At 36.4% G+C, this 26,149-nt stretch overlaps 6 protein-coding genes and 1 long non-coding RNA gene across 24 annotated transcripts; 3 read left to right on the top strand and 4 right to left on the bottom strand.

Annotated features, from left to right (window-relative positions):
• The first annotated feature begins 9 nt into the window (after window positions 1-9).
• Window positions 10-1,254, top strand: LOC110621712 (cytochrome P450 89A2-like). The gene has a single exon (XM_021766000.2). The coding sequence runs from the start codon at window positions 191-193 to the stop codon at window positions 1,115-1,117; it is 927 nt and encodes a 308-aa protein (XP_021621692.1). The 5' UTR covers window positions 10-190; the 3' UTR covers window positions 1,118-1,254.
• Window positions 1,255-3,260: 2,006 nt separating this feature from the next.
• On the bottom strand, window positions 3,261-4,901 carry LOC110620694 (cytochrome P450 89A2). The gene has a single exon (XM_021764515.2). The coding sequence runs from the start codon at window positions 4,865-4,867 to the stop codon at window positions 3,347-3,349; it is 1,521 nt and encodes a 506-aa protein (XP_021620207.1). The 5' UTR covers window positions 4,868-4,901; the 3' UTR covers window positions 3,261-3,346.
• A 1,170-nt stretch (window positions 4,902-6,071) lies between these two features.
• Window positions 6,072-6,847, top strand: LOC110620151. Its single transcript, XR_002488772.2, has 2 exons — window positions 6,072-6,307; window positions 6,441-6,847. It is a non-coding gene; the product is annotated as an uncharacterized LOC110620151 (long non-coding RNA).
• A 367-nt stretch (window positions 6,848-7,214) lies between these two features.
• Window positions 7,215-9,831, bottom strand: LOC110620150 (probable folate-biopterin transporter 7). The gene is made up of 2 exons (XM_021763755.2): window positions 9,524-9,831; window positions 7,215-8,486 (listed from the first exon to the last, which is right to left on the bottom strand). Exons 1-2 carry the CDS (start codon window positions 9,780-9,782, stop codon window positions 7,426-7,428), a joined length of 1,320 nt encoding a protein of 439 aa, XP_021619447.1. The 5' UTR covers window positions 9,783-9,831; the 3' UTR covers window positions 7,215-7,425.
• Window positions 9,832-12,312: 2,481 nt separating this feature from the next.
• On the bottom strand, window positions 12,313-17,403 carry LOC110621126. 2 transcript variants are annotated; one of them, XR_006351761.1, is made up of 8 exons: window positions 16,748-17,403; window positions 15,863-16,386; window positions 15,110-15,160; window positions 14,912-15,019; window positions 13,923-14,018; window positions 12,854-12,975; window positions 12,721-12,780; window positions 12,313-12,635 (listed from the first exon to the last, which is right to left on the bottom strand). XR_006351761.1 is itself a non-coding variant. In XM_021765216.2 (8 exons), the coding sequence occupies exons 1-8, from the start codon at window positions 17,250-17,252 to the stop codon at window positions 12,570-12,572; spliced, it is 1,509 nt and encodes a 502-aa protein (XP_021620908.1). In that variant the 5' UTR covers window positions 17,253-17,403; the 3' UTR covers window positions 12,313-12,569. The 2 variants fall into 2 exon arrangements, 1 of the variants encoding a protein (XP_021620908.1); XM_021765216.2 differs by having other exon boundaries at window positions 12,854-12,952.
• A 114-nt stretch (window positions 17,404-17,517) lies between these two features.
• Window positions 17,518-23,527, top strand: LOC110621124 (pentatricopeptide repeat-containing protein At5g14770, mitochondrial). 16 transcript variants are annotated; one of them, XM_021765210.2, is made up of 6 exons: window positions 17,518-21,250; window positions 21,878-21,962; window positions 22,083-22,219; window positions 22,290-22,841; window positions 22,961-23,085; window positions 23,397-23,527. In XM_021765210.2, the coding sequence occupies exon 1, from the start codon at window positions 17,668-17,670 to the stop codon at window positions 20,794-20,796; it is 3,129 nt and encodes a 1,042-aa protein (XP_021620902.1). In that variant the 5' UTR covers window positions 17,518-17,667; the 3' UTR covers window positions 20,797-21,250; window positions 21,878-21,962; window positions 22,083-22,219; window positions 22,290-22,841; window positions 22,961-23,085; window positions 23,397-23,527. The 16 variants fall into 16 exon arrangements, with proteins under 16 accessions (XP_021620902.1, XP_043815201.1, XP_043815197.1 ...); XM_043959266.1 differs by lacking the exon at window positions 23,397-23,527 and adding an exon at window positions 23,274-23,396 and having other exon boundaries at window positions 22,290-22,802; XM_043959262.1 differs by lacking the exon at window positions 23,397-23,527 and adding an exon at window positions 23,274-23,396.
• Window positions 23,341-26,149, bottom strand: LOC110621127 (maltose excess protein 1, chloroplastic). 2 transcript variants are annotated; one of them, XM_021765217.2, is made up of 9 exons: window positions 25,777-26,149; window positions 25,511-25,684; window positions 25,127-25,417; window positions 24,912-25,001; window positions 24,645-24,746; window positions 24,438-24,556; window positions 24,134-24,196; window positions 23,985-24,046; window positions 23,341-23,824 (listed from the first exon to the last, which is right to left on the bottom strand). In XM_021765217.2, exons 1-9 carry the CDS (start codon window positions 25,999-26,001, stop codon window positions 23,739-23,741), a joined length of 1,212 nt encoding a protein of 403 aa, XP_021620909.1. In that variant the 5' UTR covers window positions 26,002-26,149; the 3' UTR covers window positions 23,341-23,738. The 2 variants fall into 2 exon arrangements, with proteins under 2 accessions (XP_021620909.1, XP_043815202.1); XM_043959267.1 differs by lacking the exon at window positions 23,985-24,046.

Raw genomic sequence — 26,149 nt, 5'->3', positions numbered from 1 at the left:
CCCAAGCTCAACAAGCTCAATTCCATTACCCAACACTCTGGCTTAGAAGCTAATTCATTCTAATTCATCCTTCAAGAGTGAAGTCTTATTTTTACGCTCGAAAGCGGGACTGCAAATCCTCATTAACCGCTTTGAATTGCAGTCAAAATCTGGAAATCCTGTCCGTGTTTTGGTTGGTATTCAAGACGCCATGTTTTGCTTGCTAGTTCTCATGTGTTTTGGCGATAAGCTTGATCAGAAACAGATTGAAGAAGTCGAGAGAGTTGAGCGAGCTATGCTTTTGAATAGTTGCAGATTCAATTTACTCAATTTCTGGCCAAGGTTGTCCAAAATCGTGTTCCCCAAATGCTGGTCACAGTTTTTGCATCTCCGGAAGGATGGAGAAGACGTCTTAATTCCATTAATTAGAGCAAGAATGAAGGTGAAGGAAGAGAAATTGAGCAAATCCAACAACGGAGATGACGACTATATCTTATCATATGTTGATACACTTCTAGATCTTCAACTCCCCCATGAGAAAAGGAAGCTCAGCGAAGATGAAATTGTTACTTTATGCAACGAATTTCTTAACGCCGGCATAGACACTACCTCCACGGCCTTGCACTGGATCATGGCGAATCTGGTTAAGTACCCACAAATTCAAGAGAAGCTTTTCGTGGAAATCAAAGGAATTATTGGGGAGGCAGCAGAAGAGATAAAGGAAGAAGAAGTGAAACAGATGGCTTATCTGATAGCTGTAGTTTTAGAAGGGCTAAGGCGACAGCCACCAGGGCATTTTGTGCTGCCACATTCAGTGACTGATGATGCAAAATTGGGTAACTATTTATTGCCCAAAAATGGGACTATAAATTTCATGGTAGCAGAGATGGGTTGGGATCCAAAGGTGTGGGAAGATCCCATGGCGTTCAAGCCAGAGAGGTTCATGGGGAGTGAAGAAGTGTTTGATATAACAGGAAGCAGGGAGATTAAGATGATGCCATTTGGAGTTGGAAGGAGGATGTGCCCTGGCTATGGCTTTGCAATGCTTAATCTGGAGTATTTTGTAGCTAATTTAGTTTGGAAATTTGAGCGGATGGAGATGATGTTGACTTGTCTGAGGAGGAGTTCACAGTGGTGATGAAGAATCCATTGCAGGCCATCTTATCTCCCAGGTTCAAAAACATAGGCTGAAATAGTGTTAGCATTAGTAGCCAGCCCATCAATGGCCAACTTGTGGTGTAATTGCTTAATAAATTTTAATGTTAATTCTTTTTATACTGGAGAATTTTTTTACTATCTGGGATGAAATATAATTGATTTGATTTTAAAATTTTATGGACAGTTTTGATATAATTAAACTAAAATTTATATGGTTATTTTTTTTAATTATGAGAATAGAGAACATGTTTTAATTATTATAAATTTTAAAAAAATTAAAATTATTAATTAATTTTATTGATTGGATTTTGAACCACATCGTTCATGTCGACGCCGGCCTGCATGGTCGCATTGCTACATGGTCACGCGGACCTCACTTGTTGGAGCTCGACCAGACCCGCGACTTCCTCCTCAGGTCGGCACGTCTTTGGCAGCTCGTGGAGCGCTGGTGACGCTGGTCATCTCAAAATTGATGGTAACGAGATCGGCAGCACCGACATCGTTTATTTCCGTGCCGACCTCACTCGTTGGAATTCGACCAGACCAGCAACTTCCTCCTCAGGTCGGCGCGTCTTTGGCAGCTCGATCTCCTTCCATTCTTGCTATTTCAACCATCCGACCTGCTTTTTCCTCACGGACTCCTCTTCTCTTTCTCTCACCTTCTTCTTCTCTTTTTTTTTTTTTTTTTTTTTTTATATATATACAGCGGACCTCAGAATTTCAACAATACATATATTCCTCACCCTTTTTTTTCTTTTACAGAAAATATTCACCAGACTTCAAAGAAAAAATTAGCCGTAATAAAATCTAATAAATATTAAAATAAATTATCTGAAAGACCATCAAAATATTCTTTAGCACAATGAACCTTTCTTTTCAGCTGGGTTATCTGCTCAAACTTTCGTACCTTATGTGGATCTCAATGGGTGGATCTGAAAACTTTTGAGATAGTAAAATCTCTTTCGTGGAGGGCACATTCCCGGCCAAGCTCGGCGAGGGGTTAAAAGGAATGGGTGGTTGGTTGTTTGGAGTTGTAGGACTGGAAAATAAGAACCGTTGCCCCTCTTGGGCAGAGCTCAGATTATTTGGAATGACGTTAAGGTTATTTTCTTGGTGGTTTGCCATTGTGGATCTCAGTGGGTTTTGAAAGTGAAAACTCCGGTGATGAAAAGATCTCCTTCGTTTTCCCACAGACGACGCCATTTGATAAATATTTTCCTCTTCCTGGTCCATGATAGATCTGGTTTTCTTCTGGGTCCCTTCTTGCTGGGCTCCCTGGTGGATCTCTCCATGTTCTTCCTGGTGAAGGGACCTGTAAAATAAGAAAGAATGGTCAGGAGCCTACCGGGTGTGCCCCGGCAGAGGCCCTCCGACGCTCAAGTCAGATTTTATGGCTCAGAGTAGTATATTTAGGCAAGGGTTACAGAAAGAATAAAAATGGTGTCCAGGAAGGAAAAGGAAGAAGAAGAGAGCCCCCTCTGCGTGGCCTCTACCGTGATATATATATCTGTCTCTCTGCCACAATGCTAGCTGTCTTCTGTCGCCTAGCTCCGTATGTACGGATGTGTCAGGCGCCTGCTCCATGCGTAACGGCCATTAATTCTCCTCTGATACGTATGATTCTCCTCTGATACGCATGCGGAAGGACCTACCAGCGGGGCATCTTGGTCATTTTCCCCTTTCCGGGCTGGGTTGAATGGTAGGGCTGAAGTTGAGCCTGGTAAGGGCCTGATTACTGGGCCGAGAGGTTTGGGCCGGTTTGATTGAGGAGTCTAGGCGGAGTCCGGCCCTGTGACTGAGCGGGCTGGACCTGGTTCTCGAGGGGAATATTGAAGTCTTCGGATCATGGACTGTTTTCATGGGCCTGGCCTTTATACCGGGGTGAAGAAATCCAGCAATCATCAGGTGGTAGTCTAATTGAAACCAAATTAAAATTAAAGTCAAAACATAAAAACCTTTAAATTGGGTTTTGGATGATCTCAGTTTTAATTAATTAAATTTCAATCTTTATTATTATTAATTTTATATAAGCACCAACTTATTAATAAGTTTATACTCTATTCCAAGTTGCCTTCACTCTATTTCTTATTAAATTGTAGATGCGTGTATTTAAAGTAATATATTAAATTGCGATTAATTTACCTTCATTATTCACAAGACCTTGATTAATATCATACACACTATAAAGAAAATAAATTAACCATATATTTTATTTCAATCTTGGAAACACCTGGGCCTGCAATGGATTCTTCATCATCACTGTAAATTCCAGCTTCTCTGATAAATCAACTTCGTCTCCATTCACAGCCTTCCACTCAAAATTCCAAATCAAATTAGCAACAAAATACTCCAAATGAAGCATAGCTAAGCCATAAGCAGGACAAATTCTCCTTCCGACCCCAAACGGCATCATTTTGATCTCTCTACTTCCTGTTATGTCAAATACTTCGCCTTCACTGTTCACAAATCTTTCAGGCTTGAAAGCCATTGGATCCTCCCACACTTTTGGATCCCAACCCATCTCAGCCACCATGAAATTTACAATCCCATTCTTTGGGATCAAATATTTCTCCAAAAATGCATCTTCTGTCACTGCATGTGTCAGCACAAAATGACCTGGAGGATGCCTCCTTAATCCCTCCAAGATTACAGCTTTCAGATATGGCATCTTCTGCAAATCCTCTTCTTTCACTTCTTCTTCTTCTTCTTCATCTGTCATAACCCTTTTAATCTCCATGAATATGTTCTGTTGAATTTGTGGGTACTTGACCAAATTTGCCATGATCCATTGTAATGCTGTTGAAGTTGTATCAGTGCCGCCGTTGAGAAACTCTGAGCATAAACTCACCATTTCGTCTTCATTAAGCTTTCTTTTTTCACTAGGAAGATCCAAATCCAGCAAAGTATCAGCATAGCATATAACGTATCCGTCCTGATACTCTTTTTTGTCCTCTTTGAACTTCTTTCTAGCTCTTATCAATGGAATCAATACATCTCTGTGTCTTTGGCGAATCTGAAAGAACTCTTCCCAACGCCTGCGCATGAAAATTTTGGACAATCTTGGAAAGGAATTGAGGATATTGAACTTAACATAGCATAGAATTATGTCCCGTTGAGCTCTTTCAATCTGTTTGATCTGGTCTTCATCGAGCCTGTCACCGAAACACATAAGAACTAAAAGAGCAAACATGGAAAATTGAAAATTGTCCAGGACGGACACAGGATGACCAGTTTTTGCTTGAGAGACGATGCGATTCCTAAGAATTTGAAGAACCCACTTGCGAGCATGAGCATAAGATTTAACACGCGAAGGGTGGAGGATTTCGGCGGTGAGATTCCTCCTGAGAAGCCGCCATGTAGGACCATAGAAAGCAGAACTGATGTTATGCTGATTGCTGCTGATGATTTTACTGACGGGAAAAGCTGGTGGACGGTCTGCGAAGAGGGCACCACTCTGAACCAAGGCCTGGTGAGCGAGGGAATGATCAGCGATGAAGATAGCCGGACGAGAACCCATATAGAGTGTGATGATTGGGCCGAACTTGGCGTGGATGGAACGGAGGATAGGCTCCAGATCGAACGAGGACCTCCGGAGAAATAGGAAGTTGCCGATGATTGGCAAGGCAAAGGGGCCAGGTGGAAGGTTGCGGGTGGGGAAGAAGAGTTTGAAGACAGAGTTTACGAGGTAAGAAGTGCAGAGAGAGATGACGATGAGGAACCAGATTTCCATGTCTGAAAGGAGTGAAGGGATTCCTGAAACGGGAAAATTTATAAGAACTTTGAAATGGAGTTAGTAGTTTTTGGATTTTCATTAAAAACATAAATTACTTTAATTTATCAAAAATACTACTTTTTAATTCTATTAAATTTTCTTTTTGCTTAATTTCTTCAATTTAAAAAGTGACAAATAAAAATAAATGGTTATAGTATTTATAATTTTTTATATAAAAAATAAAAATAAAAATTCTTGCCTACATTAAAAAATAATGTGATTCAGTAGTTTTTAATAATTCACGTAAATATAAATCTCTTTATGTGAATTATTAAAAAAAAAAACTCTAAAATTTAATAAAGTCGGTAAAAAATAATAAGAAGAAAAAAGTCATCATATTTGACAGTTTCTAATAATAATTAAAATAACCAAATGGATGAACTTAACAATAAACTAATTCAGTAATCAACCATATCTTACAACCGTGGATTTGGAACACATCATCCTAATAAAATATAATAGTTTTTTTTTTTAACTAAAATATAATAGTTATATGTATTTATATAAATTAAAATAATGGACTCGTAAATTTCACGTTTTTTCGGCCATAAAGCCCAAATTTACATCTCTCACCAAAGCCCGTAAGCAAACAAAATCCTTGAATCACCATCCAATCCCTGCAGGCTGGTTAGGGGCATAAATGGTGACTTGAGATTCGATTTAATAAAATTTGATCCACTCTGATTTAATTTTTAAATAATTTAAATTTAAATTTAATTTTTATTAAATATATATTCATCTTGTTAAAATTCGTGCGCTTAGTTATTTTTAAGTGAGTTCGATTCATTTTTGAATTCATAAACTCGCTCACGAATAGAGTCGGTTATCAGTTTTGTTAAGCCAACATTAATATAATAAAAAAATTAAATTTAAATTCTACTTATATTTTTACGAGTCAAATTTAAATTTTTTAAAATTTAGTTTAATTTAGTTTTATTATACTCCTAATTTATATATATACTTATTTAATTAAAAATAATAATTTTTAAATTAAAATTTATTATATATATAAATAAATTAAAATATCTATAAATTATTTAAAATTAAACTCGATAAAAAATTAATTTATTTGGATTCAATAAAAAATTTAAGTCATCTAAACTCAATAAAAATTTAATCTCTTTCACTAAATCAGTCAAGTTTGAAATGATGAGTAAAATTGGAGTTGGACTGAAAATTGAAAAATTTTGAATGGATCAAATTTAAACTTTTTAAAACTCTGCTCATTAGGTTTGTTTACACCGGTGCTGTTGGTTTCCTTAAACCAAAATTGGAAGTTTGAAATTGTATCTGAGAGATTGAGATGGAAACAGCATCCACGGACATTAAGGCTTTCTACAGGCAAACGAAGACCCAGCCAAGGACCCGCATTTCTCATGTACGCTCAGGATCTTCAAGGTAGAGACTCTCTTTCTGCTCTGCTGTTTATTTCTGTTTCTTTTAATCTTTAGGGCCTGTTTAATACAGCTATTGATGTTTTTGGAGCTTTCTTTTTGGTTTCTGATGAATGATTACGACAAACATGAGGTAGCGTTAATGCAATTTGACATGGACATGGCCCGGGCTGGCGCGATGGGACCGTGCTCAGCGTTTAGGTCTGAACCCAACAGAGAAATTGAGGGTTTTTTTGAAGGATGGAAAGGTAAACTCAGATTGCCTGTGGGATAGCCGTGTTTAGTTGTTAATAGTAAGCTTGGTTTGATATTAGAATCTGATGTATTGCTAGTTGTTGTGATTTTATTTTAGCAGTTCTCATATTCAGCATCTGGTTGTGTTGTCAGTAATGTTTAATGAATTTGCTGATGGTAATGGAGTGATAATCCTTGTGGACAACTGCACGCTGTGATTGTGTTGTTTGGGGCTGTGTTGATTAGTTTGAAGAACTGTGGGGATGAGAATAGTAGCTCAAGTAATTCAAGCATTTTTACCATGAAGTAACTATTGCCCATGAGGTGTGTACATTCTCAATTTAGGGCACATTGGATTTTTTTTATTATAGTAAGTATTATGATAATAAAGATCATCCCCACTTGAATTTGAAATCTCATATTATCAAGGAGAGTAAACACAAAAAGAATAAAGGGTTTTAATCAAATATCTAGTATTTTCTTTTAAATATTTAATTCTGTAATAGCCAAGATTTCAATTTTGGACCAATCTTATGTAACACAGCATGCAAATATAGATCACCCAGCATCTTAGCCATCAACCCCTTGATCTCTCTCTTTCTGTGGTGCTTACTCCTGCCTGACTCTGCACTGTCTGAAACTCAATTAACATATCCATTCAAAAGGAGATGAAAGACTAGGAAAAGAAAATAAGCCACTATTGCATATATTTCTAAAGCAGCTCCTTCTGAATAACATATGATATGAATACATCTCAGATAAATTTCTCATAAGCATCTTAACCTGAAAATTCCTACAACTACAATTAAATATATTATCAATCATAAAAGTATATATAATCTAAAACCTAAATGTAAAGAATTGAGTAATTTGAATCACCACAATCAATTACAGATTCTTTTTCCTAGCTGTGGATTCCTTATCATCTGGAACACATGAGGACCAGTAAATTGGCAAAAGTGTACACACTGCCTGTATCAGAAGGGCTCGGGGGAACCCTGAAAAATCATCTCCTGTAACCCCTATATAAGATGCAAGTGCAACACCAAAGTATCCACTCACTATCAATGCAAGTGCTATAGCAGATGCCACGAGTGCCATCAGCGATCCCTCACACCCTGGGGGGCAGAGCTGTGCTATTAAAATATTGAAAGGAAGAATCTTGAAAAAAAACATCACCTCCAAAAGTCCTGAGAAAATAATCACGTACAATGCGTCTGGCACCCCCATATTTCGATAAAATCCCCTCACGAATAGAACATCAGAAGCCATGAACACGGCCATTGTTGCCTGAATGGCTGCAATTAATTTCCTTGCTGGAACTGTTTTCAAGTGATGATTGTAGATGATGCTCCATAGAACCATTGCTGCTTGCCCAAAAACCTTAGAGATCCCTAGTAGTGATGAATCAATCTTCAAATATCGTGTTTGATAAAAGAACATGGTTCCTGTCAGTGCTGGAATTACAGCATATGATGCAGCAAACCATGCTATGGAGTAAGCAACTTCGGGTTTCTTTAATGCAACTGATAGCTGCGAAAGCTGCTTCATAATCCCAGCATTTGATGTACTCTTGGGGAGGTTAAGAGAGCTTTCACGGACAGCAATGGTTATAAAGAGCTGGAGAGTAAGGACAACGCCAAAAAAGAGAAACGTAACTTGTGGGGAGCATCTAGTAATGGCGATTCCACCTAAAAGGTTTCCAAGGACGCCACCAGCAGAGGAAGCAATCCAAACAAATGACTGGAGTTCACCTGAGGAAGATGATTGAGATTTTTTAGAGGAGGTAGTGGGCTGTTTTCCGACCTCTGCAACAATGGCATCGTTTGCAACCTCAGCTATTGAAGCACCAAGATTACTAAGGAGAAGGAATACGCTGATACAGAAAATTGAGAGGGCTGAGGGTGGGAGGATTGCAATAGCTAGCCATGAAACTGCTTGCAAGAAAGCTGCAACAACAAATGAACAGGCCAAATTAGGGAGAAATTTTAGGTTATACTTACCAAAATCAAATATAAAATATCGCAAACAACAAATGAGCATGCCTAATCAGCAAAACAATTTAGGTTATGCTTCCGAAAATGAAATATAAAATATGAAAAACAAAAGAAGAATATCAGGCAATCAAATCTGTCAAATTATTTTACTTGATAGCTCTCAATCAAAAACAAATTAGAGCATAGTTTTTGTTCCCTACTATCATTTCTCAACATTCAAGCTCTCACTATCTAAGTGCTAAATACTCATTCAACCAGCAAAAGGACTCAAGGAGACACTTGGGATAGTTCAAATAGACACATTAACTTTACAGGAAAATTACATGACAATAAAAGTTTAGCTTGAAAATCAGAATTCAAGCAATAATTTGAATATGAATGTGAAGATTCTACCAATTTGATAAGCCAAATGAAAATGGCTATATATTATTAGAAGTTATGCAGCTACAGGGGAGTTATTTCTGCAACTGAAGAAAGAAAAGCAGAACAGAGAATGTCTAAATGACAATATTTTCAAAGTCTATACAGCAATGTGGAATTTAAGAAAGAAAAAAAATTACTATTTAATCCCTATAATATAAAAAATTCTGAATTTTTGATTTTTAAAAATATACTAAAAAATTTAAAAAATCAACTAATAAGTTTTTTAAAATTATAAAATTAAAAATAGAAAATACTTAAGACGGAGAGACTAGACATTTTAATGCATTTGAGTGACTAGAACTTACTACCGACTAAGTAATAATTTTCCCTTTAAGAACAAATGGAAATTCTTTTTCTAATTTCTTGTTTGGTCTAGAGTGACTGTAGACACTAACCCTTGAAAAATTTATCATAATTCGTGGGAAGAAAGAAACTATTTGAATTCAGTAAAGATCTAAAATACTTAAAATCAATAAAATTTTGACAATTCATATACTTTCCAACAATAAAAAAAAATCCGAAGAAATTAAAGGAAAGAGTAAAACATTGGGTTGGGATAGACAAACCTCCAAAGACGATGTAAGGGATACGATGCTGGCCGGAGATGTAAACGGCATCAGAAACGAGACCGTAGAGAGGTTTACCGACCATGGGAAGATTAGCGGAGTTCTGGAGGAGCTGGAGAGTAGAAGGGTCGACATGGAGGCCATCTTTCAAGAAAAAGTAGACAGCCATCCATGGAAAGCACCTGAAACCTTGAACCCAGAAGCCGACGCCGAGAATTCCCCGGATCCGATTGGTAGTAGGAGCGGAAGAAGAAACCATTTGATGAATGTAAGATGGTGTTTGAAAATGTAAAATAGGGAAAGAGGGGGGTTTTATCGGCGGAGGCGGAGGGACACGTGGACGATTGTGCGAGCGTCTTTTTCTTGTCGGGACAGAAAAATATAAAAAAATAGATCTGCATTTGTTATTGGGATGCGTGGGAACCGTATAAGAAATTCAATCTTTAACGACTAACGTCATCCATGTTGCCGCCGTTTGTTATTATTATTATTTGATGCTTCACTCACCCTCTTCCACGTGTATTATATCATTAAAAAAAAATCTAATCTTACACTGAATTAATGAGAATTAAAATTTTCAAATTTTATTTCTCAATTGCCTCCTTTTATCATCATTAAAGATTAAATTAAATTTAAATAGTTTAATTTTCATAAATATTCAACTCATTTACGTTCTTAGTTTCGTTTATGCGTTTTATGGGTTGTTAATTTTTGAGTTTTCTTGGTATAATTGATTTTTAAATTTTAGTGGCAGTTTGGGCTTGAACGTGTCTTCTATTGGAGTTGCGGGAGTCGATAATAATTTGATATCGGAGCGTTGTGTGCTCTTATGATAGTCTAGCTATTTTAGACTAAAAATACAATACGTCAATTTTTTTCAAACAGATTCAAGGCTGTATCACTCAAATTTTTGATTGATTTGCATGAATTATTTTTATGATTGCTTTGCTTGATTTGTGCTTCTTTGGATTTTTTTCGGCTTCTGATGGCTTGTTCGGCTCTGTGTGTGCTTTTGTTCCTACTGGTTTTCAGATCGTCTGTCTGTATTATTTATTTTACTATTGAATTTTTTGTGCAATCGGTATTAGTGATAAAAACAGTGCGGGTGTATTTTGATGCTCCATCTGTTTTTCCGAATTTTGAATTTGAATCTAACTATGGGTTGAGGGCTTTTGTAATATTGTATGGACTTTGAACTTGGTAGACTCTCTTAGAGTTGATTCATGTACATGTGTTTGTTTATGAGCTTTCAAATGCAATTTAAATCTAAATCAAAAGAAGTATTATGGCAATATTGTTGTAACATTAAAAAAAAATATGATTTTATTATTTTTTTTCCTTCATCAAATTAAAAGTTCTATTTTTTTTAATGTGTAAGGCATTGAGTTAGTCTAATATTGTTACCCATGTTTTAGCTGCAAATAACTCTCATGTCTGCTATCCCTTTTGTTGTTTCTACATTGTCTTTTTTAATGAAATTATTGTTTTACTTTTAAAAGGAATTACATTTTTTTTATTGTTTTATATAATTATATTAAATTCATTTAAAAATTATTAATTACCTTTATTCTAATAATAATATTTTTTATAAGTGGAGAAAGCTCAAACTTACATAAAATAAGTGTAATAGACATTATTAACTTGTATATCCACATAGACACTTTAATTAAATGTGTAGAAATTTTAATATTTAATTTAATTTAATTATTAGCAGACCATTTTTTCGATATTAATTATTGTTAGACCAATTCTCTTATAAATTTAAACTCACATTACACTCGATGGGCTTAATCTTTTATTTTCTTTTTCCAATATCTAACTCAGTAGTTTATGTGACTTTAGTGACTAGGGAGTGTCTGGGATCTGGGGATGAGTGCAGATACAGTAATGGATATTCCAGCAGAAAATTGTATAAAAATAATATTAAAAGAAAAAAAAAAAAAGAAAGAAAGAAGAAAAGGGAATAATAATCATACCATTCGTAACATTACGTAGTTTATAAATTATAAAATTTTCATAGTAAAAGAAATGGAGGACCAGCTGTGCGCAAAGAAAGGAATCCTAATAGTGAGTTTGACTCGAAAACAAACAACTTTACTGGCAATGGAAGAAAGGGTTCACTGTTGCTTTGCAGCCTTGCAATGGTCGGTGCCCATTTGCAAATCTCAACTTTCTGTCTCACATCTTCCCTTCAACTAAACTATAACCTCACTTGCCAATTCCCACTTTATCCTGTCATTTACTTTGATTTTAATTCTAAAATTGAAGCATCCATTCAGTATAACTGTCCATTTGACAAAATGATGTTATATTTTAATTTCATTACAACTTTACTTTCGAGATAAATTCAATTCAAATTTAATGGTCACTATTCTTTTGATAGAAAAGAGTTCAAATTAGACAATCCTATAATTGGATCTTGCCTGCTGATTGCATATCCATTCATAAACTCTAACCTATCCCCAATTCACTCTCCTTTATTCTTTGTCGTTTGCCACTCCACGACACAGGAGAATAAAGGTAAAAATCCAACCTTCATTCATAGAATTTTTTTTTTTTATAGTACGCAGGAAGAAAATGCTAAGAAAGCAAAACCAGCCCATGAAGAGGGTCCACCAGAGTGGCCCAGCAACCAAATCAAGGGCTGAGAAAGGGAAATCATCAAGTATACCAGTTATCCAACTGCTCATAACAGGTAAAGTTAGGGAATAAATAAACAAATTACTACTGAAACTACTGCTCCAAATTCATTCTGTTTTAGAATATTAATAAATATGTAAAACTTAAAGGAAAAAGAAACAATGAAGCATGATTATTCTATACTTCACACAATATCATTAACTTGGAAAATTATTGTTAATCTCAGACACCTCACAAGTTATGACTAAAGCAGTTTTACTCTGAGGTGATTGAGAGAAGCCAAAATTTCGAGTCAGTAGAAATGATGGTAGCAAACATGCTTTACCATGTTCGAGGAGAAGTGAACCAAAAACAAAAAAACTCCATATCTCTTGTAGAGTACTTGAATCCAAGAAAAAGGGTGACATCACAGCAAGTACTTCTCAACAACTGTCCTCCCAAACTTCTCTTGCACATCCTTTGGAGTTTCAATCTGGAAAGCACAAAGCAAATAAATTAATATTTGCAAGTTCTAAAAGGAAATCATCTCCACCACATCACCAAACTACATCACTTACTGCATTTAAAGCTTTAAAAAGAGCCTTAACAGTGTTATGAGGATTCCTTGAGCCAATAACCTGACAAAAACAAAAACTTAGTCATGCAATGACTATACTACTAAGATGCAGATTCAGCTCACATGTCCATTACCTTGGATTTGACATTTTTGAAACCAGCCAAATTCAAAACGGTTTGAACAATTCTTCCGGCTTTCATACCCGTTCTAGTAGAGGCTGGCCAAAGATACACCTAGGCAAATAGACATATAGAAACTGAGGTGAAGCGTTAATAGACAAATAGAAAACGAAGTGAATTAGGATACGTTTATGTATAACCAAGGAAAAGGAGGAGGAGAATACATGTATAATCACTGTTATCAGAATCTTACAATTCGAATCTATTTTCCAACAAATTGATGCAAATCTATGGGGTGAATCTTAAATGTGCTTGAATCTTGCGATTCTCCATTCGAGTCTTACGATACTCGATTCGATTTTACATCCTAGCAATTCAAATCTAGGGTACATGAATTGTGACTAAATAAAAAAAAATTGATAGTGATTAAAGTGAATCAAAGAAATTTTTCACCCGATACAATTAATTATCTAAAAGAGTTTGTTCGCCCTTATATTTTCAAAATTAAAGATCTTATTCATTTTGCTATAATAAGTTTATATAAAACTTTCCCTTAGCTATTTTTCTTCCACCAACCATTCTTTTCCCACTCCTTGTCTTTTTCTTCTTCTTTTCAGATAATTTACTTTACCACAGTTTATGTTTATAATATTCTAATATGCTATCTCTTTTACTATTTAATTATTTGATCAAATTTAAATGAGAGTTTCGATATATGTATAATGACAACTATTGTCTACAATTCCGAAGTTCATAATTTATAACAAAAACTATATAACATAATGCATACATACGATTCTATTATGAAGAATATTTCTAATTAAATAAATAATTACTCTATATTTATCAAAATATGTTATTATAATATATTTTTACTTATTTTTGGAACATATATTATTTTTAATTGATTTTTGGAAGTCTTAGCGAATCTTACGATTTGATTGGATTCTCAATTCTCAATTCATAAAATGAAGATTTTGATTCTCTATTTGACAACTATGTGTATAATATATACACATAAACAGAGAGAGAGAGAGAGAGAGAGAGAGTGGAAATGGAGGGAAAGAAAATAAATTAAACATACCTTGGTTTTCTTATATTCTGTTTGTATTGCATGTGCAATTGTGTGCTCCTCATGCCGTTCTACATAGTGGAGATTCTGAAAGCATTTCTCATAGGCCTGATTTGCTAAATTACATTAGTATATATAAAAAATTAAACTTGCAGGTTCATGCACAGATAAATCAACTGACTTAGAGCAAAAAATTGATATCAAAACTTAAAAAGTTCTGTTTTCCAAATAATGAGCCATAAATTTAATTCAGATCATCAAGAACTAAAACTCCTTTCTCAACTTGGGAATTGGTAGAATAATTTGCCATCTAGGGCTTATTCCCACATATCTAATCCTACATCACATTTCTCAACAAAGATCTCTCTTTTTCACTACACACAGCTGGAATTCTGAAAATAGATATGAAATAACAAGAGAGAGTAATGAAGGTAAACTGCAAAAAGCCCCAACTATAGCTGCCTCAAAAAGAGACATAAAAAAGAAAAAAGAAGGGGCAAGGGGATATTCTGTTGAGTTGTATCAGCATTTAAAGCACAAAATCCTTAATTTTTCACCAATGAAGAAAGATCATTCATTGTATGAGGACCAAAAGTATCACAAAGACCATTCTTATGTCTTCTCGTTCCATGAATTAAATTTATTTTCTGTACTAGTACAGCAGGAGTCAACAAGAAGATGCTTAACTGCAAGGATAAGCATCCATAATTCAACATATATCATATGCAGCGATAAGTTACAATTGCTTCATGGCACATCATCAATAACAGGCATACTCAACATGAAAAAAACTATCCAACAAACTCGCTTCTCATAATAATGACATAAAAATCACATTATATAGCAACATAAACATATAGGATATATTTCAAAATTCAATTTGGTGGTAGGCCAACATACCAAACAAAACAAGACAGCTCACTAGTCTCTAGAAATAATTTTTCATGCCACAGAACCTATTAAGTTATTGTAGTAAATAAATTAAGTCACCATCAAAATACCTTCTGAAGAGCTATAGGGACAGCTGGGCCTTTGGCTTTAGCAAAACCAACAACACCATGATAGTTTCCACAAGCTAAGATAGCAGTGTACTTGACTACTTGTCCTCCCTATGTTATACAAGATGTCAGAAAAAAAAAATCTAGAATTATACAGAATACTCTCAAATCAAAGAGACTCCAAAGATGAGGCAGTAATACCTTGGTAACTTTACAAGTTCGATTCACATCTATCAATTTCACATCAAAACCCTGTAATTGTTTAATAGCAGTTTTGGTTAATAAGCAGGTCATAAGAACTATGTAATTATAAATGAAATGAAAAGAATATATTATATAGTGATCTCAATTAGTGCAATCAAAATTAGTGACAATGACCTCTGTCTGAATCTAATCACTAATAGATATTATAAGAAACAACAAATTAAAATCTTATATAAAATCTTAATGAGGAATATCTCATGATTGATATAAAAACTCATAATTAACATCATAATCATTCAACAACAGCAATTTCCCAAAATCAGAAATACAATAAGTCTTAAATCCTAAAGTTCATCCTCCTACATACAGATAGTTCTTTTTGCTTTCTCTACAAAGAAAAGAAGAGGAGATAACTGAAATGTAGTATTATCTCAGAATGATAAAAAATGCACTTTTATCACCAGGTAAACTTAACAAATGACCTCTAACAAGACCTGGCATCCATCACCTGATAGGTAAAGCTAGTCATAGTTAGAATCATTAAAGTTACAAGTAAATAAATAAACATTTTTTCTTCAATTAGGTAAAATTAATATAGGCACTACACAAAGCACTGCCGCATAGCATATTTTTTTCTTCAATTGGGCAAAATTAGTGATAGGCACTACACAAAGAAGTTTCTTAACTTTATTAAACGAGAAGTAACTGTCACTAATTCTAAGAAGCTACCAGAATAGAATGTGTACTTACTTTTCTATACATTGGTCTTCTTTTCTTCTCTGTCAAAGCATTTCTCTCCTCTGCAAGATCTCTGATCTCCTCCTCAAGAACCTTCCCTTTCTTTCCAAAGGTATGATCTAGCTCAGCTAATTTCTCTTCAAGTTTCTTATCAATGGCATTGAGCTTCTCTAATAGTATGTCATCCCTTTCCTTCATGTCATCAAACTCCTCCTCATCCTCATCAGACCCACCTTGTATCATTTGCTTTTGTTTTTCAAACCCAGCATTATCCAAGTCATCAACATTAGAGCCAACTTGTGCATGCTGAATAACTCCATAATTGGCTGGATTGTTGGGATCATAAGCTTCCTTCCAGTCTACCAGCCGCATTGCCCTGTTCAATTTTTGTTGAAGAATAAATTTATCTTTGCCTTCTGCTATTTTTAGACGATTAATCAGCTCACCAATGACCCTGTATTCAGGTCGAAGATGAAAATGTTTTTGCTCAAACTTGTCAATTTTATTCATCCATTTGAAAGCATCCTCAAGTGTCTCTGTTGATTTGACAAAAAAGAAAGAAAAATTGCAACATACCATTAATGAGCTACTAACTACAGAGAGAGTCAACTCATGAATAATTTATGTAAGCATTACTAGTAATGACAATAAGAACATACATTAAATGAAAAATTGAATCCGATTGTTCTTGATCAAGAAGACAGGAAACAAACATACTGGGAATGATAATAAAAAATACATAAACAAATTCATACATATATACATGCATACATGAAAAATTGATCTCAATTGTTCTTGATAAGAAGGCAGCAAACAAGCATTTTTAACATATGCCTATATCATATCTATACATAAATAAGCATACTTCATTACTTGCTTTTCACTCAATTTACCTACCAGAATCTACAAAATGCCGAAGCAACTCCTCATGGCGTTCATGTTTCTTCTGGAACACTTCATACCCTTTGGTCAATGTTTCTCTGCCAAACCTCTCATCATCCTCATCGCTATCCGAATCAGATGGCTCTTCACGAAGATGCAAATCCCCAACAACAGGCTTCAGCCTCTCCTTCTCTAGCTTCTCTATTAATGGCCCCACGCCCATGTAATCCTCGTTATCCTCTTCATCAATGTCCTTGGTGTCTAGTCCAGCTCGCTTCCTTGCCTCTCTTTCCTGCTGTTTCTCGCGCTCGAGATCGGCCAGGAGGTCCTGGACGACCCGGTTGGAGTAACCAGCGGCGGTGCAGAAGAAGGTGGTCGAGGAATTGGAGAATGGGGATGTTTGGGCGGTGGGAAAGCGAGGAAAAGTCGATACCTGCCGGAAGAGTTGGGGGATTGGGGGTTTTTTAGGTTTTCTGAGGGAATGGAAATGGAGAAGGCGGGACCAAGATCTGGGTACCATTTTAGGCGTTGGTTATTGGGTCATTTGGTAGAACGAAGGAAAAAACGAGAAAAAATGAGTGAAAGCTAGGGGAAATTTTGCTAGCTAGGAGTCCTAGGGTTTTTCCTCTGTCTAAACCCTTCTTGCATATTGCATAAGGAGAAAATGAGGGAAAGTGAAGAAAAAATGAGAGACTATGGCCCAATAATTTTCTAGGCCAAGCCCAAACGGCTATAGTGCTTACCTAGTGAACGACATCGTTTCATGAGTTACGGTACCTTTCATCGCCAGTTTGGCTGCCGTATTTCTTCTTCCCTCGATCCAGCCTCCAGGGGTGCTTTGGTTTCGCCAGAATGCTGCAGACACAGCAGCCATGAAAACTCTCTGCAACAACAAAACTAAATCATTCAAATGAAAATAAAGAGAGTGTGCAATTATGATCAATCATTTCAAGAGTCCAGTAAGATTCTTTTCTCCCTCTATGTTCCTCGCGAAATCCGTCTCTTTCTCATCAACCAAACACCCTTCCTTGTCCCCTTCCATTCCAAAACCCTATCAAAACCCGATTCCGGTATCACCCAAGTCCTCCTCTACTTTTCAATGTATCCACTCGATCACCATCCCACCTTCGAAATCCTATCTATATGCCTCATTTTTCTGCACTCTTATACACCTCTACTTGACATGTGGCAGACTCTCTAAAGCTACTAACACATTCTATGACATGAGAAACTGCAATATTATTCCTAGGTTGCCCCTGTGGAATCAGCTCATGTACCAGTTCAATGCCTTTGGCTTGGTCTCTCAGGTATGTGATATTTATACTGAGATGTTGACTTGTGGAGTTTTGCCGAATGTTTTCACCCACAACGTTTTGGTGCATGCTTGGTGCAAAATGGGTAATTTGATTTTGGCCTTAGATTTACTTAAGAATGTCGATATTGAGGCTGATACAGTTACATATAACACAATTATTTGGGGTTTTTGCCAGCAAGGTTTAGCCAATCAGGCTTTTGGATTTTTGTCAATCATGGTGAAGAAAGATACATTCTTTGATTCTATTACTTGTAATACTTTGGTTAAAGGCTATTGTAGAATTGGGTTAGTTAAGTATGGAGAGTGGGTTATGGGTAATTTGGTTGGTGGAGGGATTTGTAAAGACATCATAGGCTTTAATACATTGATTGATGGATATTGCAAAACAGGAGAAATGAGTTGTGCGCTCAACTTGATGGAAAAAATGAAGGAAGATGGTGTGCTGCCTGATATTATTAGCTATAATTCTTTGATTAATGGGTTTTGTAAAAGAGGTGAGTTTGACAAAGCTAAGTGTCTTCTTGTGGAAATATTGGGGTCTAGGAATGAAAAAGATTTTGTTCTTTCACATTTTGATGATAGAAGCAAGAAGGATGGACATGTGGACTTGGAACCAAACCTTATCACACACACCACCCTTATAAATGCATACTGTAAGCAGCATGGGCTTGAGGAAGCACGAGCTTTGTATGAAGAAATGGTCATTAATGGGATCTTGCCTGATGAAGTTACCTATAGTTCTATTTTAAATGGCCTTTGCAAGCATGGGAAATTATTTGAAGCAAAAGCACTTTTGAGAGAGATGGAGATGATGGGTGTGGATCCCAATCATGTTGTTTATGCTACTCTTATTGATTCATTATTTAAAGCAGGGAGTGCTTGGGAAGCTTTTGTCTATCAAAGTCAAATGGTGGTTCGTGGAATTGCCTTTGATTTGGTTATATGCACCACATTGCTGGATGGGCTTTTTAAGTCTAGTAAGCCTGAAGATGCAGAAGACATGTTCAGGATTCTTTCAAAACTTAATCTTATTCCAAATGTCATCACTTATACAGCATTGATTGATGGGCGTTGCAAGTTGGGAGACATGGAAAGTGCGGTGTCTCTTTTACAAGAAATGGAAGAGAGACTTATTATTCCAAATGTCATCACATATTCTTCTATTATAAATGGTTATACAAAGAAAGGAATGCTTGATGAAGCTATCAACATTGTGAAGAAAATGTTGCGTCAAAATATCATGCCAAATGCTTACATTTATGCTACACTAATTGATGGCTATTGCAAGGTTGGTAAACAAGAAATTGCTCTTGATCTCTATAATGAAATGAAATTGAGTGGATTGGAGGAGAACAATGTTCTACTTGATGTTTTTTTAAACAACTTGAAAAGAGGTAGAAAAATGGACGAAGCTGAGGGATTAATCAAAGATATGATGTCTAGGGGCTTACTATTGGATCATGTTAACTACACATCTCTAATGGATGTCCTCTTCAAGTTGGGAAAGGAGTCTGCTGCTCTAAAACTAGTTGAAGAAATGACCGAGAAAAGTATACCATTGGATGTTGTTGCATATAATGTGTTGACAAACGGTCTCTTAAAACTTGGAAAATTTGAAATCAAAGCTGTTCATACTCAAATGGAAGAGTTGGGTTTATCTCCTGACCTTGCTACATATAATACCATGATTAATGCATACTGTAGGCATGGGAAATTGGAAAATGCCTGTGAACTATGGAATGAGATGAAGAGCCATAAGATAGTGCCAAATTCAATCACTTACAACACCCTGGTAAAAGGGCTTTCTGCAGCTGGTGAAATTGAAAATGCAATAAATGTTATGAATGAAATGTTGGTTATGGGAATTCATCCTAACTTCATCACCCATAGGGCTCTGCTTGATGCCTCTTCAAAAAGTGGAAAGGCGAACAGAATCTTGCAAATGCATGAGCAACTTATTGGTATGGGACTTAAAGTCAATCGAGAAGTTTGTAACAATTTAATTGTGGTCTTGTGCAGGCTGCGTATGACTAAGAAAGCCACTTCAGTATTGAAATACATGATTCGAGATGGATTTGTACCAGATACTATCACTTACAACGCTCTTATACGAGGATATTGTGAAGGCAGTCATGTTGAGAGGGCTTTGGCCTCATATACTCAGATGCTGAATGAAGGAATTCCACCAAATATTATTACTTACAATCTCCTTCTAGGTGGTCTCTTAGGAGCTGGTTTGATGACAGGAGCGGAGAAATTAGTTGATAAAATGAAGGAGAATGGATTGAACCCTGATGCTTCAACATATGATACTTTGATCTCTGGCCATTGTAAGTCAGGAAACAAGAAGGAATCCATAAAGCTTTACTGCAAAATGGTTGCCCAAGGCTTTGTTCCCAAAATCAGCACTTATAATGTTCTTATGAATGAGTTTGCAAAGGTGGGAAAGATGGACCAGGCTAGAGAGCTTCTGAATGAGATGCAAATGAGAGGCGTTCCTCCAAATTCTTACACTTACAACATACTAATCTGTGGATGGTGCAACTTATCTAAACAACAAGAGTTAAGCACAATATTGAAAAAGGCATACAGAACTGAGGCAAAAATATTAATCACAGAGATGAATGAGAAAGGATTTGTTCCATGTAAAAGCACTATTGCTTGTATCTGTTCTACTTTTGCTAGACCAGGAATGATGCTTGATGCCGAGAAACTGTTGAAGGAAATGTATAAACGAAAGAGTAGTTAATAGAGGCATGGAACAGAGAAAAGCATAGTTATCCGGTTATGTGCCAGTGGACACACGTGTTGCTGCAGTTATCCCAGTGCTATTCCTGTCTGATGCTTGCTCTCAAATGCTTAAGATATGCATCCACTGGTATTGGCTTCTCCTAATGTTTTTCTGTACTGCAGTTTCCATAGTATATCTTTTCTCTCTCTACTGAGCTGTTTTATTAATAACCGATGTTTTAGACTTTTTTGGTTTTCTGATTTTCTGATGAAGGTTAACTGGTTAAGACTTAGGTGGCAAATGGTTTTGGGAATGTACTTCTAGTTCTTGCTGCGACTAATTTGGTAATATCATTCTTGAAATTAACTGCTTCAGAACTCCTCACTGCTCCTTTTGTTGGGAATACGGGCTATGGGGGAGTGGACATGATATATCAATGCACTACTGATTCAAACTGGAAAGCAGATTTCAGGTAAGGTCAGTTCATCCTTTTGAAAATGGAGACGCATTTATCATAGTTGAAGGTTAACTAGATATAAAAGCTTAATTTTGAGGTGTTATTTTCATGCATTGGCACGAGTATTTTCTTCAGTTTGATAAATTGATTATATCTTAGGGATTCTTTGGTACGTGGGACATTTTAGAGCTTTTAGTTGGCATCTCACTGCAGCTTCCAGCTGACAAGGGACATTTCTATTGCTTAATCATCCTGAAAGTGCACTTTTAATTCTGAAGTTGATGTAGGAGTTTGAATAGCTGATATTTCTCTTATTATATTTAGGGGGCGTTTGGCATTGAGTTTAGGGCTCAAAAAAGTGTTTTTTTTTTTTTTTGAAAAAGCACCATTTTAGATGTTGAAAAAAATAGTTTGGGAAAAGTTGTTTTGTTAGTTGGTGTTCTTATGACTAAATTATATCAAAAATAATTTTTAATTGTTTTTAAATATTTTATAAATAATATTTTTAAGAAAATATTTTTCTCAACTGCAGCTCTACAAGCAATGCCAAACAGACCCCTAGAAAGGTAATTATTTGGTGCATCAGAATATTAAATGGGCATACAATGTTAATAGCTCACCTCCTCCAATAATTGTTTTCAGCTCACCCAGTAGGATTCAAACCCAGATCTCTTAGAGGTCTTAAGCCTTTACCATCCAGGTGTCCCTTAAGTGACGTAAATGCAAGGTATGATTTGATCAAATCTCTCTTTTGCTTTCCAATATCAAAGCTTGCATATGAATTGCATGTGTGAAATTATTTTCTCATCTTCTTAACAGTATTTTATTTTTTTCATCCTTCTTTCAGCTATATGTGAAAGTTCATCAAAGGAGGCTCTCATTCTGGATTTTTCTCTCATGTTCTCGCCTTTGGATCCAAGATATTGTTGCTTTAGAGCATGCTTTTGGTTTCTCACATTTGAACTTACCATTTAGAATTGACGGGTAAGAAATGAAAATTTATGGTTCATCAATTTTCTGGTTGATTCTGAGTTGAAATATATTGTATCTGAAGTGATAAGAAAAAGAAAAAGAAGCAGAAGCAGCAGCAGCAGCGCCAAGGTGAGGAGGATGAAGTGAAAGCACTCTGAGGCGACTCTGGGAATTATTGGGAAATCAGAGCTTCATATTATCTGAATGTTTGAAATGGGAATTCAATGAAGGCTGGAAGGGTTGTCACGATATTAGCTGTTTTAATGATGTTCATCTTTCTAACATTTCAAGGAGAAGTGTAAGAGCTCTGACGTTGACATGAACAAGTCGCCACCACATGTCCAGACGCATCAGTGCAAGACTGAAGAGGAATATCATCACGCAGATGGAGATTGGGCGCAGCTGACAGTGAACCTTCCATAGGCACTCGGGAGGATGTATGAGAAGCTTCAACAGCAGAATGTGACTTAGAAACAGGGAGTTACTGAATGAGACTCAGGAACACGGTGTTGGCCATATTTTCAGTTGCACCTACCAGATACTCTATAGCTGGTGTTGATAGAATATTGATTCCTTAAGACATGAATGATAGCAGGTTCTGATAGAAACCACTTGTGATTCCCCCACACAACCTGTATGGCTGTCCCTGTTATACTTAAACTCTCTTTCTGAATCATTGTAGGTCCTGGATTCTTCAATATGAATATAGATTGTAATTCCTTAAAAGGTAATGGAGAACTCGTACTTCCACAGGTTCTGAAGGATATTAGAGGAGGCCACTACGGAAACAGCTACCTGCTGCTTGCGTTTTGTTTTCAAATTTCGGGCAGTGTATCATATGGGAGATGAACCTAGAGCAGAGCGGCTTTCGGAGTAAGGTGATTAAGCTTTAATACATTATACTAAATAATCATAAAGAAATTCATTGCTTTTTGGTATGCTCTATCTCACTAATTTTTTACTAAGTAATGATTAGAAAGCCTAATCGAAGTGCCATAGCTAACACCAGCCTTCGTCGAAAAAGGATTAGACCTTTATTGTAAGAAAAATCATGCATTTCTTGTAGGAATTGCTGTGTCTGTAACTTCAGTATGCCTTTCAAGAAGAACAAGTTAATACACCACAAACCAGCATTCACTGAAATGAATTCGACCTTTTATTGCAAATAAAATAATTCATTCCCGAACAGGAACTATTTTGCTCCGTAACTTCAATGAGCCCCTCAACAATCGAGTATTAAGAATACCACCTCCAGGTATTACAAATATTAATTATATCCCCATCCTAGTTTTCTCTTACCATATTGATTAGGACTAATAATGTTCATAGGACACCGGTGCATCAGGTGATCTCCAAACAACAAGCTTTCCGATTGAAATTTCCGCGGTTCAAAACAGCGGCTGCAATCTTGAGCAAGAAATGGCACCTCAGTAATGCAGGTACATTTTCACATTTGATGCTTCAGAATTAAGATCTGGGGATCGGGTTGTTTTTCTTTCATCTATTCTCCATGGCTACATTGCTTTGAACTTCAAGTTGAGCCAAAAGCCAACTCTTTCAAGGATGTCAGAGGCGAGTTGTATCCATATACTACAGTGTCTCTCCACAGAGCCATTCCTATTAGAAAGAAGGAATGTATTAGAGATAAACCCTTTCTGGTTCAACAATCAACACTATTATCATGAGATATTAATGGAAATTTTTTCGTTCGATGAAATTAAGGGGGGATAATCCACATATATATCAAAAACAAGCCAGAGAAAGATAGAGGTGCAACCTATCCATGAAACCAAAACAACAGTGGCTGCAAGAAAGAATTCTCTGCTGATACTGTTGAAACTGAAATTGCAGTGAAGTGTCACTTGATCTTGAAGTCTTGCCCTAAGAATAATAAACAATGATAACTTCAAGTGAAAGATAGCTTACCAGAACATGCATAAAATATTCCCATACCCATAAAAGAGTGCAGCCCAACTTGACCCAGTGAACCTGCAAACATAGTTGAACCACACATTTGTTAAATACATCATTAGTCCATTAAAGCATGAACTAAAGATCAATTGTTAATTTAAATTATGTGGAATTCTTGATTTCACGGAGGGAATATAAAAGATAAAGGAAAAAAAAAGATGGGCTTAACATAATTCTTTAGAGCTAGACTCTTGGCAAGTCTAGTGTAACAATGGCAATAGATGTATGACAACTTGAAAAGATGAAAGAGCATTATTACCACATAAAATCACGAATGAAGAGTGCACGTGGGACCATAAGTCCATTTCCAATCATTGCAAGCAACATTGAAAAAGCTGATAAGCCTTTGATGTTATCAGGATTCAGGAAATTTGTCCACTGCATAGAAAGCACGATTCTTGTTCAGGCAAGCATGTATAAAAAACATCAGTAGACCAAAAACTTCAACAAGGGATAACAAGATCACCATTTGTGAAACTGGCATCCACATGAAAAGAAGAGTTGCCGTCCATCCAGATATTCCTCCAACAAATTTAACACCCTTCTCTGAGAGCTTGCCTGTTCGTGCCTGCAAATCTTAGCAGTAGTAAGTAAAGGATTCTGAATTATAAAATCATCCTATGCAATGCCAGGCCTTAAAATTTTTCTCACAATTTTCTAATCCTGGGAATGTCTGCTGATAATCTCATCAGAACAAAACCACCACAAGCAAGATGAAATCCTAAAAGCTTACCATTATAACAGCTGCTACAGCTACCACAAATGCCATTGCTCCAGGCAAGATAGTGCTTGGAATATACGGCACAAATGTAGACCACATGACCTGTGCTCCAATTCACAATTATGTCAGCGTTTATAAACAAAAAACTAAACAATATTTCCCTAAAACTGCCAAGATCAATAGACTCCTGGATGTATATGTGTGAGTGTGAGAGAGAAAAAGCGCACCTGGGGAAGAGCCGAGAGTCCAGTCACAGTTATAAAATCTTCCCAAACCCGCCAGATTCCAGCATTAAGCTTTCCAAGGTAATTGAAGAAATTCAACACCAAACCTGTTGCCACAACTACTGAAGTGGCAACAAAGTGAGGCAGAGGCATAGCTTCTGCCATTGCAAGCTGAGTAATTACTATGTAAATAGAAACAACTCCCAGCGTTTGCACCACAATTACTTCCGTTTCCTTCTTTTTCACGAAGTAGGAAAGCAAAGAAAGATTTCCAAGCAACCCAGTAAACATCCCCTGCATCCACAACATTTCCTCGAAAACTGTCACTTCAATAAAAAGGAGAAATTTTCAACCCAAGTATATAAAGATGATTCGATAATGGGTTACCAGCCATGGAACAGCCAACAAGGCAGTTTTATTTCCAGCCATTAGATTTTGCGCGTTGAGTATAATCTGAGGCATTTGAAGCAACAAAAATGGTATATTCGAAGCTCCAGAAAATTTCGCTGTCCACGAATCCCATTGTTTAAATCTCTTACTGTCCTTTACATCCGCTGATCCCTTAAAATTCCGACAGAAACCCAATTCAAATGAAATGATAAAAACCCAAAAATCAGGGGCGAAATACAATTCAATCATCAAAATAGAATCACCTGGTGAAGAGGGTGAGGGACGTCAGAATCTAGAGCGGAAACAGGAGAGAGGCGTCGATGAAGTGAAGTTAGAGAATAGTGGGTGTAACAATTAGAAGGCTTGTGGACAGCCGAAGAAAGGGTCCTGGAGGGAAAGGAATGGGAATATAGAGGGAAATTCGAGAACAACGAAGAGTGCAGAGACGGTGCTGTGCCAGCTAGAGGCGCAAGCAGAGACCTGGCCATTACAGGAGCAGCTGGTAAAGGGACTGAGCAGACAGGAGAGAGCTTGAACAGAGTGTAATGTGGTGGTCAGGTTGGGGGAAAGACCAGTAGCAGGGAGACTGAAGATTGGGCAGTGAGGGAGTGTGCGAGTCTCGAAGTGACACGTGGA

This window comes from Manihot esculenta, chromosome 8, assembly GCF_001659605.2.
Source record: "Manihot esculenta cultivar AM560-2 chromosome 8, M.esculenta_v8, whole genome shotgun sequence".
NCBI lineage: Eukaryota > Viridiplantae > Streptophyta > Magnoliopsida > Malpighiales > Euphorbiaceae > Manihot > Manihot esculenta.
The sequence above is the reverse complement of the archived record's forward strand: the minus strand, read 5'-3'. Positions and strand labels throughout refer to the sequence as shown.

Bases quoted from the DNA above. Each gene is read 5' to 3' on its own strand.
- LOC110621712 (XM_021766000.2), top strand. From the start codon at position 191: ATGTTTTGCTTGCTAGTTCTCATGTGTTTTGGCGATAAGCTTGATCAG.
- LOC110620694 (XM_021764515.2), bottom strand. From the start codon at position 4,867: ATGGAAATCTGGTTCCTCATCGTCATCTCTCTCTGCACTTCTTACCTC.
- LOC110620150 (XM_021763755.2), bottom strand. From the start codon at position 9,782: ATGGTTTCTTCTTCCGCTCCTACTACCAATCGGATCCGGGGAATTCTC. The intron at 8,487-9,523 runs GTTTGTCTATCC...TTGTTGTTGCAG, and splicing joins CCCTTACATCGTCTTTGGAG to CTTTCTTGCAAGCAGTTTCA.
- LOC110621126 (XM_021765216.2), bottom strand. From the start codon at position 17,252: ATGGTACCCAGATCTTGGTCCCGCCTTCTCCATTTCCATTCCCTCAGA. The intron at 16,387-16,747 runs GTAGGTAAATTG...TCAAATCAACAG, and splicing joins TCGGCATTTTGTAGATTCTG to AGACACTTGAGGATGCTTTC. The intron at 14,019-14,911 runs GTATTTTGATGG...TTAGCAAATCAG, and splicing joins TCCCTATAGCTCTTCAGAAG to GCCTATGAGAAATGCTTTCA.
- LOC110621124 (XM_021765210.2), top strand. From the start codon at position 17,668: ATGATCAATCATTTCAAGAGTCCAGTAAGATTCTTTTCTCCCTCTATG.
- LOC110621127 (XM_021765217.2), bottom strand. From the start codon at position 26,001: ATGGCCAGGTCTCTGCTTGCGCCTCTAGCTGGCACAGCACCGTCTCTG. The intron at 25,418-25,510 runs GTAACCCATTAT...TTGTGGATGCAG, and splicing joins TGTTGGCTGTTCCATGGCTG to GGGATGTTTACTGGGTTGCT. The intron at 24,197-24,437 runs GTAATAATGCTC...CTATGTTTGCAG, and splicing joins TTCATTCGTGATTTTATGTG to GTTCACTGGGTCAAGTTGGG.